Source organism: Cricetulus griseus, unplaced genomic scaffold (assembly GCF_003668045.3).
Source record: "Cricetulus griseus strain 17A/GY unplaced genomic scaffold, alternate assembly CriGri-PICRH-1.0 unplaced_scaffold_1, whole genome shotgun sequence".
Lineage (NCBI taxonomy): Eukaryota > Metazoa > Chordata > Mammalia > Rodentia > Cricetidae > Cricetulus > Cricetulus griseus.
Genome location: NW_023276808.1, coordinates 7,862,263 through 7,885,957, shown reverse-complemented (window position 1 = coordinate 7,885,957; position 23,695 = coordinate 7,862,263). Strand labels below are relative to the sequence as shown.

The 23,695-nt window shown below is 38.0% G+C and overlaps 2 protein-coding genes across 2 annotated transcripts in view; one reads left to right on the top strand and one right to left on the bottom strand.

Moving 5' to 3' along the window:
* Nucleotides 1-23,695, top strand: part of LOC113838983 (zinc finger protein 431-like) — a 662,051-nt gene that overhangs the window by 45,258 nt on the left and 593,098 nt on the right. The gene's annotated exons all lie outside the window — the stretch shown is intronic.
* On the bottom strand, nucleotides 12,929-22,078 carry LOC118239748 (zinc finger protein 844-like). Its single transcript, XM_035453527.1, has 4 exons — nucleotides 22,070-22,078; nucleotides 20,175-20,301; nucleotides 18,584-18,822; nucleotides 12,929-13,081 (listed from the first exon to the last, which is right to left on the bottom strand). Exons 1-4 carry the CDS (start codon nucleotides 22,076-22,078, stop codon nucleotides 12,929-12,931), a joined length of 528 nt encoding a protein of 175 aa, XP_035309418.1.

Genomic DNA, 23,695 nt, shown 5'->3' with positions numbered 1-23,695 from the left:
ATGCCCCAGAGTAAGCAACTATGACTTCAGTCCAGAACACATGTAAGTAAATGGAAATGCATCATTATACCACTCCAGCTTATTGATGACCACTTAAGTATATCCCAGATGCTGCTGCAGTTCCCAAAATGGAGACCACCCTAAGATTTTTGTGCTTTATTTGAACTTCTAAGGCTTCCTGGTGTTTCACTAATACATTTTGCTCCATTAATTGTTGTAGTTTTTATATTTTTCTTTATCCATTTTTTATTCAAGTTAGAAACAAGATTGTTTTATATGTCAATTCCAGTTCCCTCTCCCTCTCCTAGTGCCCTGCCTCCCCACCACTGCCCTAACTATCCCATACCATTTCTGCTCCCCAGGGACAGTGAAGCCTTCCATGGTGGTCTTCAGAATCTGACATATACTTTGAGATACGGCCTAGGCCCTCTCTGGTAGTCTAGGCTGAGGGAGTATCTCCCTATGTGGAATGGGCTCCCAAAGTCCATTCCTACCCTAGGGTTGAGTACTGATCTACTACAAGAGTCTCCATAGATTTCTGAGGCCTAGTCACTGACACTCACTTCATCATTTCTGGATCAGTACATGCTGCTTTCCCAGTGATCAGTCTGGGTTCAAGAGCTTCCCCTAGTTCAGGTCAGCTGTTTCTGTGGGTTTCACTAGTCTGATATTGGTGGCCGTTTTGCTCATCAGTCCTCCTTCTAAGCAACTGGATTCCTGCTCAGTTCATTGTTTAGCAGTGGGTGTCTGCTTCCACTTTCAACAGCTGCTGAGTGAAGGCTCTAGGATGGCATATACATCAGACATCAATCTCATTATCAGGGGAGGGCATTAAAGGTAGACTATCCTCTGAAGCTTATACTGTTACTTGGTGTTATCTTTGTAGATATACAGATATTTACCTAGTGTCTGATTTCTCTTTAAACCTATAATGCCTCCCTGCATTGTGGTATCTCTTTTCTTGCTCTTCTCCATTCTTCCCCCAGCACAAACTTCCTGCTGCCTCAAGTCCTCCTCACCCCTCCGATTCTACCATTCTCATTCTCCTAGCTCCCTCTCCCCTCCCCCACACTCCCAATTTCCTCAGGAGATCTTGTCTCTTTCCGCTTCTCCAGGGGACCGTGTATGTCTTTATTAGGTTCCTCCTTGTTTACTAACTCCTCTGGAAGTGTGGATTGTAGGCTGGTAATTTTTACCCTATGTATAAAATCCACATATGAGTGAGTACATACCATATTTGTCTTTTTGTGATTGGATTACCTCCCTCAGAATGGTTTCTTCTATTTCTATCCATTTTCCTGAAAATTTCAGGATTACATTGTTTTTTTCCCACTGAGTAATCCATTGTTTAAGTGTAAGCATTTTCCCTATCCATTCTTGAGTTGATGGGCATCTAGGCTGCTTCCAGGTTTGGCTATTACAAATTGTGCTGCAATGAACATCGTAAACAAATGTCCTTTTTGTATGAATGTGCTTCTTTTGGGTATATGCCTAATAGTGGAATTGCTGGAATTTTTGGTAGACTGATTCCCATTTTCTTGTGGAGTTACCATACTGATTTAAAAGGTGGCTGTACAAGTAGGCACTCCCACCAACAGTGGAGGAGTGTTCCTCTTTCTCCACATCCTCTCCAGCATAAATTGCCATTGGTGATTTTGATTTTAACCATTCTGACAGGAGTAAGATGGTATCTCAGAGTTGTTTTGATATGCATTTCCCCGATGACTAAGGATGTTGAACACTTTCTTATGTGTCTTTCAGTCATTTTAGATTCCTCTATTGAGAACTGTCTATTTAGTTCTGTACCCCACTTCTTATTTGGATTGCTTGGTGTTTTGGAGACTACCTTCTTGAGTTCTTTATATATTTTGGAAGTCATCCCACTATCAGATATGGGGTTGGTGAATATCTTTCCCCAGTCTGTGAACTGCCACTTTGTCTTGCTGACTGTTTGCTTTGCCTTACAGAAGCTTCTCAATTTCAGGAGGTCCCATTTATTAATTGTTGATCTCAATGTCTGTGCTAATGGTGGAGTGTTCAGGAAGCAGTCTCCTATACCAATTCTTTCAAGGATAATTGCCACTTTGCCTTCTAATAGGTTCACTGTGGCTTGATTTATGTTGAAGTCTTTGTTCCACTTGGACTTATGTTTTATGCATGGTGATAGACATGGATCTATCTGCAGTCTTCTACTTGCCAGCATCCAGTTATGCCAGAACCATTTGTTGATGATGCTTTCTTTATTCCGTCATATAAATTTAGCTTATTTGTCAAAAATCAGCTGTTTATAGGTGTGTGGGTAAATATAAGGTTTTCAACTTGATCCCAATGGTCTTCTTTTCAATTTTTGTGTCAATACCAAGCTATTTTCAGAACTATAGCTCTGTAATAGAGTTTGATGCCAGGCATGGTGATGTCTCCAGAAGTTCTTTATTGTACAGTGTTGTTTTGGCTATCCTGGGTCTTTTGGTTTTCCATATACAGTTGAGAATTGTTCTATCAAGGAGTGTGAAGTCTTTTGCTGGGATTTTATGGGGATTGCATTGAATCTGTAGATTGCTTTTGGGAAGATTGCCATTTTTACTATGTTGATCTTACCTATCTAAGAACATGGGATATCCTTCCATTTTCTGTTATCTTATTTGATTTCTTCCTTTAGAGACTCAAAATTCTTACTGCACAGGACTTTCCCTTTTTTGGTTAGTGTTACTCCAAAGTATTTTATGTTGTTTTTGGCAAATGTAAAGGGTGATGTTTCTCTTATTTCTTTCTCCACGAATGTATCATCAGTATATAATAGTGCTACAGATATTTTGAGTAAAAACAAAACAAAACAAAACAAAACCACAGAGAATCACTGTCTCAAAAACTCCCAACACATTAAGAAATTAAAATAAAGAATCCTAACAGTGTCCAAGGCTCCTTCTCTGAAAAGAGAGTTTGCCTGTGTTTCTGGTGAGACCAGTTTTCAATGTTAAGCAGATATTTTTGTGTTTAGATTTGTTAAATCCCTATTTATTACTCCTACATACTCTCTCTCTCTCTCTCTCTCTCTCTCTCTCTCTCTCTCTGTCTGTGTGTGTGTGTGTGTGTGTGTGTGTGTATGTCTGGTGTGTATGTGTGTGTTTGTTTGTCTGATGTTCATGTGTTTATATTTCTGTGATTGTGGGCATAAGAAAACAGCACATGTGTGGAGGTCAGAACACAACTATTTGGAGTTGCTTCTCTCATTCCACCAACATAGATACAGGGAAGACAAATGTGATAATCTTTTTATAAGTACGTGATTTTACCCTCATAAATATTTATAGATTATGGCTGAGAGATTTGAAACATATCCGAGGTTGACAAATGAACCAGATTCCCTATGTGCCCATTGATCAACACATATTTTTCCAACACATTGAATACACAAAGTCAGGAGGATTTCTCATTTCAGGTGTGTGTGTGGGGGGGCTGTGTGTCTGTGTCTTTGTGTGTATTTTATGTAGCTCTCTGAATACTATGTGGTACAGGATGTAAATCTTACAATGTTCTTCTAGCCTGTGTTCATATTGTGGTGTTTACAAATCTTAAAATATAATTCTCATGTTCTAAGTCTCCCCTTCTTATTGTGGCCAAGGAGCCAGTAGATTGTATAAGAACCTCTGATACTGGAGTTACAGGTAGTGGTAAACTTCTGTATGTACTGGGAATGGAAGCTTGGAAACTCTGAAAGAATCTTCAGTGCTCTTGAGTGCTAAGTTAATTTACACCCTAACTTTTGACTTCTTGATTATGTTTACTGACCAATACAGCCTAATTAGGCTCACACAACCGATATTGTTTAAAAATTAGAAGTCTCCTCCATTTGAGATAATGAGTCTCATGCAGTGATGACTGCCCTAAGATTTTATTCAATAAAACACGGTCAGCCAATTATCAATGTTTGTAAACCAACAAAAATGGATACAGCCAATTTGTATTCATGTATTTCAGCACACATAGTCACACATACTTAAACATAGAAATTTGTGAGGGGGTTGAAAAGGGAGCGACTGAAGAGATGAAAGTGGAAAGTGATAAATTATCTTCCAATAATCAACTTATAGAAATAAATTTTAAGTTATAATAGAAATGGCTCAGCAATTAATGGCACTTGGAGTAGATAGGTTCCATTTCCAGAACTACTAACTAGCTATTTGCTAACTATTTGCTGCATCTTCTGTCCCCAGCATTTCCTGCCTTACTCTGGCCTGTGTAAGTACTCTATACAAATACATGCAGGATAAAAACCCATATAACTATTTTTTAAAGATAGAAACAGTAAAAATTGGAATTCTCCAAAGCGATATTATAGCCATGAGAAAGACAGCAACCAGAGGTAGTTAAAATATAGTCCCTATGATTTTGTATGGAAGCAGCTATGGCAATCTGCCTAGCCAGCTGCCTCAGAACCAAAAGCAGCTTTATTCTGAGGTTAATTGTAATATCATAACCATTCATTAAGAGTATAGAAAACAGTGTCATTAAGTTGCATTCCTTGAAGTTTTCTGTATTTGGGATCAGAAACTTTTATGACTGTGAGATTTGTGCCATTGTTGCAGTTATCTTTTAGATGGAACATCAAGTTCCAGATGTAGCATATGCTCCATAGCAGTGTATTTTCACTGTATTATATACCTGATTTTCTGGGAAGAATGTCTGGTATAGATGAACATGCCAAAGGCATTTCTTTACATACTTTTTATAATTTATATCTTTCTCAATGACTTTAAAGTAAAAATGTCCCTAAATGTCTTAGATTGTACACTGTAATCCTGCTTTCAAATGGATTTTTTTATCTGAGCCTGCTTAGGAAAGGGAGAATACCAGATAAATGAGTCTACACTCCCTAAGTAAAATCCTCATGCTTCATTTTGCTTAGGAAAAGTGTTGTTTTAGAAATAACTCCCAGATTCCCCCTTCCTCCTTCAGGTAAGAAATCTTTCTCAATTCTTCTGCCTAAGTTGTTCTAATGGCTATTCTTGGTAATCAAACTGACTACCTCATGGTTTAAATAAAACTGAAAGCATTGGGTACACCTGTGTTTAACTTTTCAATAGGATTTGAAAGTAAAGACTCATATTTAACCTGGATCATTTGAGGTGATATATACCTTCAGCTATTGATGGCTGCTGCACACCTCTAAACCCACCACTCAGGAGGCAGAAACATTTGGATTTTCTGAGGTACAGGACTGTGTGGTCTACAAAATGAGTTTCAGGCCTGCACAGAAAACACCTGTCTTGAAAATACGAAAAGAAAAAAGAAAAAGTAAAACAAAAATTAAGATCCAATTTTAAGCTGGTGGCAGCCTACATATATGAAGGATATTGAAGAAGGAAGTCTCTTTTTTCCTATTTGCCCTAGCCCTTGCCAACAAGTTCATTTCTTTATCAGAATTAAAGCCACTTCCTGGAGATTCTGGTGTATATTAAAGACCAGCAGAGATAAGAAAACTCATGAACAGAACAATTCCTGGATTCTTCAAGTTATTATTGAAATGCAATCATTTTTGAACTCTCGGGTCCAATACCTAAGACATTATGTCTTGAGCTCTTACTAGGTTTTAACCAGGGAGGAATGGCAGACTTAACAAGTTGTGTGTGAGTATATAAGTTTTACTTCACACTTATATCTAATAAATACACAAGCGTAAGCAAACAATCCTAAGAACCATAGTCACCAGGCTCATAGTAGGGGAGTACCTCTCCTACAGCAGTAGCAGGTTCAGACTCGGGATTGTGATTCTCCAATTTCAGATCTTTGATTCTTCTGAAGGCCTGAATTTGAGGAATGGAGTTTCAGACTGGGTGCCTCTCAGCTTAATGGACTTGTTCTTTCAGGTTAGCAGAGGAGAGCTCCAAGACCTAGATACATGGTCCATCCAAAAATTCTCAGTTCTGAACTGGTTCCTTAAATAGCTTACTACATCTTATTAATTACACCTTGCTACACATTCTCATTCTGAACTCCAATAGTTTGGTAGTGGGCTTAGACTCCCTTTCCTTTCTCCAGCCAGGCCTTTGCCTGCCTGGTTGGAACTTCAATCTTAATCTCCCTTCTTCCAGGCCTTTGCCTGTTTGGTTACAGGCCCCTTACCCATTCTAATAAATCCATTTCCAAATATGTGTAGTGATTCATTCTACAGTCCTTTCAAGAATCATCAGTTGTGGATTTTATTTTTTTTCAAGTCCCCAGTCAGTAAGTTGTGCTGGCTAACAATAGTGCTTCTAAAGATATTCTTAATTCCTCTATTATAAACTAAGTATTCAACTCTCCATAAGGACTGCACCATATAACTCTTCAGTTGTCAATAATTTGCTCTGAATTTCAGGAATATCACTCCTACAGCAATGGAGCCATCATCCATCCATCTTTCTGAAGGGAGAAAGTCTCATTATCTTGTTTTTAATCTACTTCCTCATTTTATTTCCTGGTTGTTTGAAGTCCCTATTGCAGCTAGATAAAAAGTATGTTCAGTTCACCTGACCTCAGTGTGAAGCCACATAACAAAACTCTCTGATTTTTTCTTGAAATCTCTCTTTAGTTGTTAATATTTTGGCTACTCTTCACCAGTGGGACAGAAATTCACTCCACTGCACATGGTGTAAACAAAGGTAGCCGTGTCTGTACTTGAAGCCTGGGACAATGCTATTGATATGCTTATCTCTGCTGATGTAGAAAAGGTCTGTTTCTGGGGTGTAAGGCAGGATCAGGAACCATTGTTTTGTGTCTTACAGCAAGTGTAAGCCTATGGCAGAACCCTTGTCACTCAGGCTTCACTAGGCAATCAGGTCCTCCAGGTGATCTGCCAGTCAGAATTTGTGCTGGGTTCTTTCTGCTGCAATCTTCAGGCATTGGTTTGCAGAGAAACTGTTCTCGTGGTCTTATGTGCTGTGCTATGTGGGCTGCTGCATTGAGCTGTTCATAGAGGAGCTGGAAAGTCATGACACGGTGAGTTTGTTGCTACTTTCCCCAAACTGGGAGAAGTGCCCAACAGCTCCACAGTATCCAGTGTGGAGGGCCCTCCCATGCCTGGGTTGGAGTCAGTGGCCGGATGCAGAATTTGCCATGTTCCTGCCTGGTCTTTCATTATCCTGCATATTCCTAAAGGTCATGTATGCTCCAGTTTATTTCTATGTGATCCAAAGGTTCCTGCATGGTCTTTGCAATTCTGTGGTACAGCTGGCAGACTCTGAGTATGTTTACTCTGCTGTTTGTGACTTTGAAGAGAATTGGGAGTGGGACTGTGATTTGATATATCCTGGTTGACATCACTGTCAAATGCAGGGGCCATTAGTGCTTATGATGTTGCTTTGAAACACGTTTGTCAAACTCAGAGAACATAGGTCCCTTAGTATCTTCTAGAAGTTCTGCAGTTTAAGTGTTTAATGTTTATGTTTTGAATACACTTGCAGTTAATTCTGTGGAGATTGTAAACAGTATTTCCTGTGTAGAGGATCAACCCATTATAAACTGTGATATGGAAGTGTAGACTTGTTGGCAGTAGAATTGACAGTATACAGATTTACCTGTTCTTAGGAGACATTAAGTCACAAAATAGTATTTAGGTAATGGAGGACTGCATCTCAAATGCTCCAAAGAAAATTAGTATACTAACCTTGACTGTTGGAATACAATATGATTAGGTGTAATTGTTTCTTCTTGAGGTTTAACCAGTTATATTGCAGCAACAAAGGAGACATCCCCAATTTAAAACCAGCAGAAATGCCTATCCCTCTATTAAAACAGCGGGCCTCTAAATGCTGCTCAAGGGACACACCAAAATTAAGTCCTAGTGTGCAATTAAGGTATATTGTTACTAGAATTCCTGCATCTCCAGTCTTTTGCAAAGCAGTTTAGGTCTCCTATATTGATTGAGTGGACTTGAACCCTGTCTGCAGCCACAGAGGGCATTGCCCTTGTTATCCTGACAAACCACCCTAAATATTGGAATAAAAATCTGCAACAACACAGAATCTTAAAAGTTCTAGTTTGAGTCACATAGTGGATTGTCGATTGCAGAGCATGGAAAGGACTTATGTTTGAAGCATGTTTTCCCTTCAAACACGAAGAGCAGGAAACAGTACACTGTGAAAATTTCAGGGGTAAACAAATAAGTTGGTAACAAGCTCACAGTATGAAGTTCGAGGCACTGAAATGCAGGGTTCTGCATTATGAAGAAGGAATGATGGGGCATGGTGAATGACTTTATCAACAGCTTTCAAGCATGCATTAATTCTTTCCAAGTGAATGGAAAAACACAGAATTGATGGGTGTAACTTTCCTGAATGATTGCTTGAACTACTAAGTATTCAATTTTCATCTCTCTTATGCAAATGTATGCAATCCTGATTGACTAAGTTAAGTCAGGTCAAAGGTTTTGGAAAGAAGTGAAAAACTTTAACTCTGCATGTTAGCTTACAGTACTCAGTGGCTAATATTATACTTAGGACACAGTCATAAAGTGTGTCATTACTGGCATTTTCTCTATCAAGAAAGTGCCTACTCAATTTCAAAGTCAGTGTAGCTAAATGTGAAAGTGAAAATTAATAAAAGTCTAAAACCCAGACTCCAAATCAAAATTAGAAAAACACTTAAGCATCTCTGAATTCCCAAAAGGCTGCCCAACAGACAAGGTTAAACAATGGTAAACATGACTATCAACCTTAGGCCAGATATCAAACCCTTGAGCTGTGTTGAAACTCCTCTAGTCCAAAGAGGATCAGATAGTTATCAATCATAGAAGTCCCCAGGAGATAATTACCAAATTCATTTTCTCTGCAGAATCCTGCTTAATTGCACCTTCCTTGAACCATAAAATAATTGTCATGTCTTGTGTAACAACACAAGTTTTCTAATCTTGGGGCTTCCAGTTCTGCCATTCTCTCTTATAAAAACACCCCACATTTGAAAGTGGGAACTCCTTTTGTTCACGGAAAATGGGTTGCTTGCTGTACCTCATATCCTCGAGTCAATATAGAAACCTTTGTCCTTGCATTCATTGAGTCGTCTGTTGTTGTTGGGTTATTTGGGGGTTCTGCAATCTGGGCACAACACGTGTTCTTCCACATTTCATCATTCAAAAACACAATTATTGGTATCACTTGAAAATTCACTATCTTTAAATGCATTACTGATTTTTCTTTCTGTTTTTCAATTTTCCTTGTTTTAAGAATTTCATTCAAAGTTTTTCTCAAGTGCTTTCTATTGATTTACATCCTTTTAGAGCATTGATTTTCATCTTTGGGGAATCAAATATATGACCCTGTCACAAGACTGGTATCAGACCATCAGGAAACACAGATATTTGTATTATAATTAATAACAGGAGTGAAAATATAGTTATGACATTTGCCAGTTTCTGGCTTTTATCAGTCCCATGATATAGAAGCCAGAAAGTCCACCCTGTTCAGTCGCATGCTATCTTTGATGTCTTTGAAGGGCTCCCACGCTGTGATGGGAGACATGCATGAACCAGCCTCGGGTCCATCCCTGAGTGGGGGAACGTGGACTTAGAAACTCCTAGGTACCCTAAGGTGACAATGACCAGGCACAGAAGCATCTTGGGATTCTTTGGAGGGCCTCTTATTCCATCTGAAAATTGGAGTCTACAGTTTATCCCATCATCTTCCTAACCCACTTTCCAACAGTCAAAATGACCACACAAGTGCCTCTCCTATCTCCTCTCATGTTCCCCCTTCTGAGTCTCTTGGCATATAGAAAGAATTCTCAGCCCATGTACAGGCCTATTCCAGACTTAAGCCTATTGAAGTACAAACTAGGAGACATTCTCCACTGAGGCCAAGACATTCAGTTGTAATTCAGCTAGCATCTGCAAGACAATGGAGACTCAGGCTCCCCAATAATGGAGACTAAGTTTTGGACCCCGAAAAACTTTCTAATAGAATAATTTTGGCACCCAACAGACATTGCAGCAAAAACAATTTTAAAGTTTTGGGTCATCACTTCATGAGGAACTGTATTAAAGAGTTATAGCATTAGGAATGCTGAGAAGAAATTTTTTTAGGTCAATGTCTCCTATAGCTCACACTTTTGTCACACAATATAATTTGGAATTTCTTTAAACACTTAACCCCTTCTCTCCTACTCATTGCTGGAAAGACAGTCCTGCCACTCCTTCCTTAGCTGGGCCTTGACTGGTCTGAAGGAAGGAAAAGAATAGGTCAGTGAATGAGTATCCTCAAAGTTCTCCAATTTTATGGTTCATTTATAAATGAAGTGGTACCTGTGTTAGAACTGAGTTCACTGACCAACTGAAAAGAAGGTTTAGTCACAACAGAAAAAGCCATGGGCAGGAAAGTGCACAAATTCATTTCTGCTGTGACAGTAGTTGTTTTTAAAAGTGAGTAATGAGGTAATTAATCTTAGAGGATCAATATAAGTTCTGACCAGCCATTTCTTGTTTCTACAGACCAGGCAATCAAGATGTTGTGTAAAGAACTCAACTTATAGGCTGTAGAGATGGCTCAGAGTTTAACAGCTCTGACTACTCTTCCAGAGTTCCTGAGTTCAATTTCCAGCAACCACTTGTTGGTTCACAACAATTTACAATGAGATCTGGTGCCCTATTCTGGCCTGCAGCCATATGTACAGGCAGAATACTGTGTGCATTGTAAATAAATAAATCATAAAAAAGAAATAAGGCATGCCCTTTTTTCACAGGCCCAACTCTGTGAGTTTGAGACAAACCTGGTCTACAGGAGCTAGTTCCAAGACAGCCTCAACAGCCACAGAGAAGCACTGTCTCAGCACACACACACAAACACACACACACACACACACACACACACACACACACACACACACACACACACAAAGTTGCAATTTTAATATGGGAAACTGAACTCATCATTAAACCAAATTACACTAGTTACAGTTGTTCAAGAAAAATAGAAGAACTGGATAAAATTGTGTGGCACTTCCTAACATGATTGTGCTTTTCAGGTTTAAGATATATGTCCTGAAGAAATCATGTGTGTAGTACTTGGTATGCTTTAAAACAAATCCAAGTATTTGGAGCCCATGTCTATAAAGACTATTTCGACTTTCTAAGACATATTATGTACATTAATCTCAGCATATCTTTTCTGCTTCCAAGCCCCTCTTCCAACAGGCACTTTATTGTGTTCTAAGTCATGGCCTTATTCCTAATTTCCTTCAGATGTCAACATGACATTGCCTAGAGACATCTGAGGGAACATCAACTGAGGGTGTTCCTAGATCAGAATATCTGACTGCCGTGTCTGAGACAGGTTGTGTTGATTATGATTGATGTTAGAAGTCTATTCCTTTGAGTTGGCCATATCTCTAAACAATTAGGCCTGGGCTGGATGAGAGGAGCTTAGCACTGGGCAGTAAGAATGCAAGAGATATAGCTAGGAAGCAACGCTTTACCTTTATTAGCTTGATTTTCTAGCCTAAGTTCCCACAATGATGGGCAGTGACATAGAGATATCAACCAAATAAACTTGTTCACTACCAGAGTAGCTTTTGGTTAGAGAATTTATCAGAGCAACAGAGAAAAAAGTTGGAACAAAATATGTGGCATCAAATATAATTTTGTTATTGTTTTGCTATCTAGACCAGGGATGCCACTGATTCATGGCAGCATTCTTCTCAGCTTCTAAGTGCTGGGGTTATGCTTCACGTAACAGTATCAATCATAAAAGTTAGTGTTAGGCCAGAAGAGCTATGCTTGATACTTCTTGTAGAGTTAGAATTGAAAGTGTTTCAGAAAATGAGGGCTATTTTAATGAGTCTACAGAGACTTAGGTCATTAGGACAAATCTATTGTGCCATTCACAGAAGTGGGGACATAACACAGGGTGTTAAAAAATACCTAACAAGTGTGGAGTAATGGTAACTAAATTTAGTGCCTTTCAGGATTGCAAAAAGAGCTTACTTAGCTTACTCAACACCATCTGAGCTACTGTGAATCATAGAAGTTAGGTGATGGATCCTTGAAAATGGAATTTTAAATAAAAATGATTTAATGTTGGTATTTGTAAGTTGTACCTATGGAGTTTCACAGAAGGAGGCATTCTCTACTGGCATCATGAGGAATCTTCGCACTAGGGGGATTATTCGCTAATACATATATTCCATTTTCTTTTAAAGTTTAAGGTTTTCCCAGGCACTGGCCTATTCTAGTGAGTGACATTATACGGTGTATGCATCCTAAGTTGCCAACTAGATGCTGCTTTTGAAGGCAGGACATTGTCCACCACCCACAAATCCCCTTTAACATTGCCTAAATACTACAGAGTGGACATACTACTACAATCCTCCACACACAATTCCTGATTCCATCACTGTTCTAAAACTTTGCAAGAATACCTGCACTTTACCAGAGGGTAGGCTTGATCTATGAAGCCCGCACAAGGCACTGCCCACCACACAATAACACTCCTTAAATCCTCCCCAGCAACATCAGGATGCACTCACTTCACTGGACTCTGTTCTCCCACCCAACAGCATCTGTATTGGAGGCCAAAGAAGTCCCGAGGACCCAAATATTGACAATGCCCACCACACAATAACACTGCTTTAATCCTGCCCTGCCTGCATCCACAGAATGAACTCACTACCTGGGACCATACACTAGTTATCCCAGACAGATGCCATTTGACAGGATTCAAACAGAGGGTTTTTTAATTAGGGAAAGGGATCATAAAAAGGGGAAAGGGAGGGGGAGAGGCCAGCCTTCAGGGACAGGAGCAGTAGGAGAGAGGAAAGAGGGGCAGAGATGGAGCGGGAGAGTGAGAGAGAGAGAGAGAGAGAGAGAGAGAGAGAGAGAGAGACAGAGAGAGAGAGAGAAGAACAGACACAAGGAGGGAGAGAAACAGAGAGCAGGATGTGATTTGGTTTGGGCAGGGCATTTTCAAAAGGGTCCATAGTGAAAATACGCAGGTGGCCCTTCTAGTGGCTGCAGTCGAGGGCATATGCTGTCAGAACCAGAAGGATAGGGCAGTACAGACACTCGAATACTAACATGCCATCCTAATGTCTCCTTTAGCTTTGGCCTGAGGTCATGCTTTGAAAATTTTAAATAGGGTAGAAGATTGCAAGTCTAACCATTTTGGCATATGGAGATTTACAGGGCAAAACTATCCTTTAGATTATGCCTTATGATCTAAATGTGAATATAACATAAAGTACAATGTATTCTAGTAGACTATGCTGTATGTTGTAAAAGATACATTTAAAAGATATGTCAGTGCCACAATCCTCACACATAAAAGCACATAGAACACAAATTTTAAAAAGTGGAAAACACTTATGCACAGTGTGTATGATATTCTTAAATAAATAGCTATTCAGAGCTATTCTTCCCCTTAGAATAAGGATTCTTTTCCTCTGAGCATGGCTTGCTTAGAGGAATGCCACATCTGCTTCTAAGAAGGACCAGAAAGAATCTCATTTTTAAACTTTATTTCATGTATATTCATTTACTGATTTTTGGATGTGTGCAGTACCAGCAGAGGCCAGAAGAGGGAAGTTCACTTGGAACTGAAGTTACCGGAGATGGAGAGGAACCATGGTTTCTATTAACATAACCTCTTTCCAATGCAACAATACCAGTGTTCTTAATTGTTAAGGTCACTCTCTAGCCATATTTTTATTTAATATTTATTGTAACATATGTTATTTAAATTACATTGCATCGCTTTCACTGATTTTTCCCAGATTTTTCCCTTTTTATTTCTGCTAAGTATGTGTGAATTAAGTATGCACAAATATTTGAATACAGTCTGATGAGACCATTTGAAGATGACTGTCCTGAGCAAAGGCTTTACCACACTGATTATATATATAGGGTTTTTCTCCAGGATTGAACATGCAGTTTTGGATGAAAATATATGGAAATGATTCTTGCCTGATACTATTTGGAACAGTGATGTAGACATAAGGTAACTAATACATCCTTGGATGGTAACAGGTTTGAATAGAAGGCAAGAGATCTGCACAGCTAAGTAATATAACTAAGCCGATATTAAAAGTTTTCCCATCTCTTAAAGCATCCCCAAACCCTCAGGTCCCATCTCTTCAGCAAGATGGTCAGATAAGTCATAAATATTGCTGCAGCAGAGAGATTCTCATCTGCTGGAATCAGTCTTTTCCTACAATGAAATTCCCAGGAAATTTAGAAATTCATGGTGTCTACTCTTTCATTAGATATTAGTCAAAAGGAGTGATATAAATGACACTTAGAATACCCTTATACCTGTGAGACAGCAGGTACCAGGGATTGCCGTGGCAGAGACTGAGGAGCATTACAGTCAGAATGTGGACTGCAGGGTACTATCAGTGACAACTACATGAGTTGCCAAATATTAAATAGTGGAAGAAATGGAGTGGGCTGACCCACCCCAAATGAGTGGAAACAGAGTACAGTTTATGCCAGCTTGCCATCAGTTACAAATGAAGAAAGCTATCTGACATTTGATCCTTGTGCTTTCAAACCCTAATCTCCCTCAGTAAAGATTCTTCCAATTTTCACAGCTGTTTGTAAATACATTACTGTATATGCCTTAGAGAGACTAAAGTCTCACAATCGCAATGTCATCTATATTTATCACCATTCAGAGCTCCAAACTGAATGTTTTGCAGGCAGCAGGGGAGCAGAATATGAGCCCATTCAAACAAGAGAGACTTCGTGACTGCAAGATCCTATTCTCTCCTCACAGGAGGTATACACTCCAGCAGGTGTACATCTGACATGTGAGCATATGGTAACATATTCATACCTATTTACCACATGGGATACCAACTCACTCTTGTGGTTTGGTTATTCAACCATTTTTTAAAGACTTTTATTGTTAGCTTCTTTCTTGATCATTTATTTTGTACTGCATTCCCTCATTTTATGGAGATTTGAGCATGGGAATTTCCATAAGCACCAACTCTAAGTAAGTTTTTGATTCAATTGATCATATATTTATTCTGAGGCATCAGGGCTCAGATAAAGATCAAATTAGATCAGCCAATCACATTTATTGCTATTAACGATATATTCTTGTGGTTGAATAGAAGGCTTAGAACTCTGACTGCTCATCCATAAGGACAGGTATTGATTTCCAGACACAACATATCTACCAGATAAAAGAAAACACTCTGAGTACACACATGAGGAATTTAATGTTTCTTATATTATGTTTTATTAACCATTTTAACATTAACATTGCTAAGTTATTTTGAGAAAACAAACAGCACATTTTGGGAATGTATCATCTACACTTGCGGTTGTATTCAAGAGGCAGACACATGACGATAATGAGTTCAACTATATCCCTCATCATTACTAACACCCAAGCATTGCAGCTAATAAACAGCAAAATCTAAAGGGTGTTAGTGAAAATATGGAAAACATAACCAGGAACGACAAACCACCACACTTTCAGACAAATAGTTATTTGAAAAATATGATCTCACACTACCTGATAATAAAAAAAATTTACCCCCTAGATGATAGGGGTAACCTTATATACATTTCAGCAGAAAAAAAAAACTAACACTAATCAAATTACAAAATGAACAAAAGCCACAAAAGGAATATAAGGACAACAAAATAAACTTCATTAAATGGATTTGCCACACATATAACACTCGTTGGCATCCACCTCACATGTCAAAATAGAACCCCCAATTCAGTGACTGCTAAAACCAGTTCCCACTCTATGCAGCTTAGGGACGTGAGTTCTTAGACCCCTAGTTTCAATGCCAGGCGAATTTTAATGAAGCTCCTGTATTATTAAAGAGGAGAGAAAATAATACAAACTAATAAGCTTTACACATGAAGTAGCTAATTAATGCACTTGAAGAGAAGGATAAATCTAAAATTGATACACTATCATTTAAAATCACAGTGCAAGTGTTACAGCTATGGAAGGAAAGGTATTCCTAATGTCATAAGTCAATCTATACCTCCATCTGTGAAGGGAAGATGGCCTGGATAACTGCAGCTCTGAAGAGAAAGGTATCACGACTTTTGAGATGTCATTCTATTACTGAATCTTTGGATACCAAGGGCTCTGAAGAAAAATCTACCCTGAGTGTCCAGTGTGAAGCTTCACATCCTGCTATGAAGGGAAGATATCCTGGAATCACACAGATGTGAGGAAAAGGGTATTCTGACTGTCAGGAAGTCAGGCTACACATGAAGTTTTGTTCAAGGGAGGTGTTCTTTGTGCAGGATGTAGCACTCCGGCTTCTTTCTCAGATAAAATCATTACAACTGAGCTTTGCTCCATTCTGCTGTTAGACTATATTACCAGAAGTGTCCATTGCTTCTCTTCTCATTTCTTCTCTTCTCTTCTATTCTATTCTCCAGTAGGGAATTTCCAAGCAATGATAACCGTTTCTATTTAGATCGAGCCCAAATTGTCACTTCTCTTCTTCACTCAACTATGGGGGAAACTGATCCAGAAAAGTAACAGTCTGCTACAGGATCAGTGAAAAGATTTTTCTCCTCCTCTGCTCCCTTAAGGGAGTCTCCCAGCAGAAGTGTACGTTGATTGTCTGATCCACTCAACTAGGGAATGGATCCACTCTTTCAAAAGAAGATTTTTACTGAAATTGATGGACGAGATTTACTTGAGTGGGAGGAATCCAGGAAATTGACTGCTACTACCATTGTGGAAAATGCTATATTCCAACTGAAGAAGCACAGTGTTTATATATGTCTTCTTAGAGAAATAGGTTTTTCATGGAGAATATTTCTCAGCATGTTAATTGGTAAAACTTCAATCACTGAGATTGAAAAACCTTTGAGATTGAATGGATTCCTGCTTGGGGATTGGTTGGTTTTGAGCTCAGATATTGGTTGGATTTTTCCTCAGCTCATCAGGTATAGAGTTTGTTTCTTTGCCTTTGGTTACAGGGCCGATTTTGTTTCTTTCACTAGCCCTTTTTAATTATTTGGGTCTTATTTCAGGGTATGTTTCTTTGACTCCAGATTCATTTTAAAAAGTGTTTATTTCACTGTTTCTGGTTCCTGGATTGGGGTGTGTTTCTTTGGCTGAACCTTTTTATTCTGCACATATGACTTCCATAAGTGTGTTGGAGCAACAATATAAAAATGGACATCATAATGGTTGAACAGATTGTTGACACTGGCAAATTCTTCTATAAAATACTGTTGTGTATCTGATCAGAAGTGTGATGGCTAAAGATCCCACCAATCACTTGATAATGAAAAGCCTTCAGAATCTTTTTCAGGTTCTCAAGAATGATTTTAACATGCAAAGGCTTTAAGAGATTGATTGCCCATAAAGTTTTACTCCTGCATAAATGCAAAATTAAACCAAACTGATTGCATTTATATTTTCACTGCTGAATATTTTGTAAGGATTTCAAAGATTCCTCATCCATGCAAAAGCTTGACCACATTGATTACCTTAAAATGCTTTATCTATAGTATGTTATTTTATGGCTTTGAAGAAATGATGGAAATGCAAAGGCCTTTACACAGTGATTGCATTCTTAGAGTATCTTCCCATTATGTGTCCTTTTATGTATGTGAAGATGAATATGAGAAGCAAAGCTTTTACTGATTTGAGAATATTCATGTACTTTCTCTCTAGTATGTGTTCTTTTATACATTAAACAGCAATTTGAAATGTGAACATTTTACCACACTGATTTCATTCATTAGGTTTTTGTCCTCTGTGTGTTCCTTCATGCCTCTGAAGGGAAATGTGCCGAGCAAAGGCTTTACCACACTGATTACATTCATAGGGTTTCTCTCCAGTATGTATCCTTTTATGTTTTTTAAGAGTACTTTGATCAGAAAAGGCTTTACTACACTGATTACATCCATAGGGTTTCTCTCCAGTATGTGTCCTTTTATGTGTTTGAAGATGACTGGAATGAGCAAAGGCTTTACCACACTGATTACATTCATAGGGTTTCTCTCCAGTGTGTGTCCTTTTATGTGTTTGAAGATGACTGGAATGAGCAAAGGCTTTGCCACACTGATTACATTCATAGGGTTTCTCTCCAGTATGTATCCTTTTATGTTTTTTAAGAGTACTTTGATCAGAAAAGGCTTTGCCACACTGATTACATTCATAGGGTTTCTCTCCAGTATGTGTCCTTTTATGCTTTTGAAGAGAACTTTGCTGAGAAAAGGCTTTACCACACTGATTACATTCATAGGGTTTCTCCCCAGTGTGTGTCCTTTTATGTGTTTGAAGATGACTGGAATAAGCAAAGGCTTTACCACACTGATTACATTCATAGGGTTTCTCTCCAGTATGTGTCCTATTATGTAATTGAAGAGTACTTTGATGAGAAAAGGCTTTATTACACTGAATACATCTGTAGGGTTTATCTCCACTATGTGTCTTCCTATGCATGTGAAGATTACAGTGCCAAGAAAACGCTTTGCCACATTGATGACATTCATAGGGTTTCTCTCCAGTATGTGTCCTTTTATGCTCTTGAAGAGAACTTTGCTGAGAAAATGCTTTACCACATTGATTACATACATAGGGTTTCTCTCCAGTATGTGTCCTTTTATGTCTTTGAAGATTACTTTGCCAAGAAAAGGCTTTACTACACTGATTACATCTGTACGGTTTCTCTCCAGTATGTTTCCTTTTATGCATTTGAAGTTTACTGTGACTAGCAAAGGCTTTAACACATTGGTCACATTTATGCAGTTTCTCTCCAGAGTGTGTTCTTTGATGCCTTTGAAGAGGACTGTTATATGCAAAGGCTTTAAGACATTGTGTATATTCAGAAGGCTTCTCTCCAGTTTGGTTTCCTTCATGCCTGAAAAATAAAATGGGCATGTGAATGCTTTACCATATTCAATACATTGTTGAATCTTGATGTCTGTATAAATTAATATTACATTTTTTTGCAATTGTGAAGAAGAATCAGATCATACAGGCTGATCACTGTTTTTACACTCATATTTTCCCCCACATTAAGGGTTGTTTGCCATTTTTAAGAGATTGTCTTGCATCTTTCAAGATACTAGTATAGGTATAATCCTCTCATATGTTTCTAATTTTTAGAAACTCTTTCTACATTTGATGTTTTACATAATGAAAAGAATTGGAAAAAATCAGATTTTTATCACCATTATTGAATTTTTGCAAGTTTCCTACACTTTGAGTCATACTACATTTGCTAATGAACTGGAACAAAAAGAAGTATGTACACAGTCCTATAGTCATTCTGGTTTTCTGCCGAGTGAACTTGTTTGTGTATTAGCAATGAAGCAGAAAAATAAATTACTTCATCACTTGAAACAAATTCAACAACTATGCTTAATTTGGGACTACTATGTGTCTTTTAAATATTCTGAGATGTAGGTATATTTTGTCCTCCATATCCCTTGGTTGATATGGATTTTATCCTGACTAATACATGATATAATTATTAAAATATATTTACAAAGAAGAGGCTTCCATGATTAGTTCAGTTTGAGTTTCTGTTCCTTATAGACGTGTGCTAGAGAGACTAAGGATTCTCTGCAATAACTGCCCTTTGACTCTTGACAACAATTGTCCCTTTCACTAAACTTACAAAATAACAGCAGGTACATGAGTAAAACTAAATATTTCTGGAATAATGTGTTAATGGAAGGTATGGAGATATCCCTTTAACATCAAACATATGTATACATAATATGAAATACATGGAATTAAATTTCTATAACATAGCTCTCATGTTGTGATGATTCAAGTGGTAATTTCTCTCAAGGCATTGTTTTCTTGACTTCTTTCTTTAAATAATGTGTTGCAAATGCAGATCACCTACCTGAAGCTGAGGTGTATGGTTTTGTGTGAGTTTAATAATCATCAATGAATTTAAGCTGTGCTTAAATACAGTGTTGGTTCTATTTCAGACATACATGACAGATTTCAATTTATCAGGGGCACATTTCTATCAGCTCATAGATGAAAATTACCTTTCATGTCTTTTAAAACTTGTACATTCTTCTTCAGTAGTATGATCTTCCTTACTGCATTCTAAAATATAGTACCAAAAATGTATATTTATTAATGAAAATGTGTAAAATTTAAGTTACTCTCTTCAGTGAACTTTAGAAATATGACTGCTTTATTTATACCATTAACCACAGAACAGTTTAAAATATGAAGGTACATTCTTACCTATATCGGCGAGGTTCTTGTAGGTCTCCAGCATCACATCTTTGTAGAGATTCTTCTGAGAAGTATCCAGCAAACTCCACTCTTCCCAAGTGAAGTCGATATGCACATCATTATAGGTCAAGGCATTCTAAAATATCACATACATATGTGCAACTGAAATCATGACACTGATCATATTGTAAATATATGATTCTGTGGAAAATTATATTAAGATGTGTTACTTTTATGCTATGGAACATTTGGATAGTGAAGTAAACATGTTTTGCTTTTGTTTATGCTGTGGCTTTGTGAAGCTGTGATTCTTAGACTGTCTACAACTCCTGATGATCTGACAAAGAGGTGATTATCCAATAGTGAGGCAGGAAAAAGGGTAGGCTGTCGTAGCAGGACAAAGTATATATAAAAGAATTAATCTGGAAACAAGGACAAAGAAGCAAGATAAAAAAAGAGGATGATGGTAAGGGCCAGATATCAAGTCACTCAGCAAGTAGTGGATTGGGAAAGAAACTAAGATATACATAAATGGAGAAAGTTAAAAGTCTAGAGGCAAAAGGGAGATGGTAACTTTTAAGTTAATAAAATTGGATAGAAATAAGGCAAGGAAAGGCCGGGTATTTATCAGTAATCACATGCATGTGTGTATCAGTTTGGGACTGGTAGGTGCCCTTCCCAGAAGGTAAAAATCTAAAGAGCTAAAGGAGTAAAAGATTAAGCAAGTACATGGTACCTGACATGGGACTATATTTCAATGTAACACCAGAGAAAGCTAAAAATAAAAAAATGGGTGTTTTGAAATCTGTGGGTTTTAACTCCTTTGCCAAACCTCTATCTCCAAAAATTTTTCATTACAATTCATAGCAGTGCCAAAATTATAGTAATTAAGTAGCAACAAAAAAATTATGGTTTACAACCATTACTCTAGGAAAGGTGTCCATCATTTTATCTTTACTTTTAATTGTTCAACCAAAACACTTTCAGTTTGAGGCCAATTTTAGTTATATATAGTTATAAATTATACAATTTATTCTAGGTGATTTTTAAAAATTTATTTGTTGTTATTCCCTATGTACAAGTATCTAATGTATAGATACTTGAGTTTGAGCCTTACCCCTATCTGTCCACACATTTAACACTTCTGATGATAATCTCCAGTACCCAGCTTATATTTCATTGAATGTACTCTTAATAATTTAATATAAAACTCATATCCAAGATTTGAATAATTTATAAATGTAACTAACACACTCTTTAGAGCTAATTTATCTCACATTTCACAGCTCTATTTTCCTTTTAAGGATGAGATTAGAGTCTTTTTTATGATTTTTATATATTTTTCAATTTCATGATATGATATTTAGTCATTATCTTTGTTTTTTAATATTTAGGATCTAGATGTGAGTACAGCTGATGTAATGTGGAAGGTTTGGGATAGAACCTATGGTTAGACAAGGTGAACATGCAAGGGGAGAAAGAATTGCTGAAGGTAAATTGCTCCTTCAGACTTCTGGTTGTGGTGAGTTTAAGGGTTCTACAATTTGATGAATATTATCTTTTTATGTATTCTAATTTTTAAAATTTGAATTTGATACATTCTTACTTTATATACCAATCCTAGTTCAATGTCTTCCCATCCACAAATACCCCACATAGAACACAATCCCTCTTCTGTTCAACATAATAGGTGTGGCTTTCCATGGGGAAAATCATCAAAGTTCATCATATTGTTTGGTACAGTGCCTAGGCCCTCCATAGTGTGTCTAGACGGAGAGAGTTTCCCTTTATGGGGAGTTGCCTACTAATGTCCATTCTTACACTAGAGAAAATACCTTTCCATAACTAGAAGCCCCAAAGACTGCTCAACACTCCTAACTGATACCCACACTCAGGAGGCCTACTTCTGTCATATTCTCGTTATGAAGTCTGAAGTCAATGAGCTCCTAATTTTTAATATCAACTGTTTCTGTGGGTTTCCTCAGCTTGGTCATGAATACATTGCTCATTACACCTCAGTCTCCACAACTGGATTCCTTGCATTGAGCTTAGTGCTTAGTGCCCAGGCCATTAACTACTCTCCCAAACATATTGCAGATTTTAGAAAGGAGTTCTGTTTATTGTCAAAACATCAGGGACCAATGAAAGTTCCCAAGCCCAAACCCCAGGCTGTTACTGAGTCATCCCAGCCTGAGGGCTTAAATGAAAGCCTTGCTTGATGAGGTGAGTTCTTAACACAACTGTGTTATATTTTCAAATATTTGTCACCTGGTTTCACATTGTCCCCCTGACAAAATTATGTTTTTTTCTCAAGAAAAATAAAAAGTTAGAATTTTATGATACCAGGGTTTGGGATTTTTTGTAACCCTGTAATGCCTCCATGAGCAGCTTTCAGAGGCTTGTTCTTGATATGGGGATGGGACTCGTGCTTGTTATAATTCTGGGGTGGCTTCCTTGTAACATTTTACAGACAAATGTCTAGACAATCCAGGTGAAGAAATGTGTATACTAGCATCCAAAATAGGGTGCTTAGCATGTGCTTAAATTTTGGGTGTTTCAGATACAGTCTTTCTCAGCTCAATTCTATTTAGGGAGACATACTATTTCCTAAGCATTGGTAAATCATTTGTATTACCAATTCTACTCTTTTAAATTAGGGCATCATGGGGGAATGGTATTCAACACATGAGATGTCTCGGGATAACCTGCACACAATTAACTATAGATGTGTATTACATGTAAATGTTGAATGCAAAGTGTTGAATTTTAAGATGCTAATGGAAAAATACGCCAGACTTAGGAAACCTGCTTTCCATATATGCATCAATATTGTTGAAGGTGACTAGAAATGTGCTCCTAAAAACAGCTCCCTGCTCCCAATTTTCCGATCAGACGAAGACCACAGAACAACGTTATTGAGAAGCCTCCCTCTAGGTGAAATAATTCACAGAGACTGGATGGCACTTCACAAACAGGGAATCTGGTTGCAGTTTCCCAGCCAGATACAGGGAGGACACACCACACTATCTGCCACACGTCACTGTCTGCTTCTCCCCATATACAGACAATATCGCGTAGCTCACCATCTTCTGGTTTCCCAGATCACTGAACCTCAGCACAGCTCCCCGAAGCAACTGCACCACAGCACAGAAAACCACTGTTTCCTATTCAAAGTCAAGCCTCAAGGCAGGTGACAGGAAGAGCCCTGCACCTCTTCTGACAGGCAGGTCACATGGAAAGCCTGATTGGAAAGTGAGACTTGAGTGACAATAGAATCTCCCACAGGGTTAGAGTGTGCTTAAAGACACACTATTGTGCTTCCTGGCCATACCACCCACACAAGAAAAAAATCTTTTCTACATCTGCAATGATATGCATTTCAATAGCACTGGCCCCTGGCTCAGATGGCAGACCCTGCTGTTTTCCTGGTCTCCATAGGAACATCCCCTTGTACTCCTGGATAGAACTGACAAGTTTCTACACACCTATAAAACTATGGGAGGAGGCAGGGATTCAAATCAGACCAAATC

Bases quoted from the DNA above. Each gene is read 5' to 3' on its own strand.
- LOC118239748 (XM_035453527.1), bottom strand. The intron at 18,823-20,174 runs GTAAGAATGTAC...TTTATTTTTCAG, and splicing joins CAAGAACCTCGCCGATATAG to GCATGAAGGAAACCAAACTG. The intron at 13,082-18,583 runs GTAATCTTCAAA...AAATTTTCAAAG, and splicing joins TAAAGCCTTTTCTTGGCAAA to CATGACCTCAGGCCAAAGCT.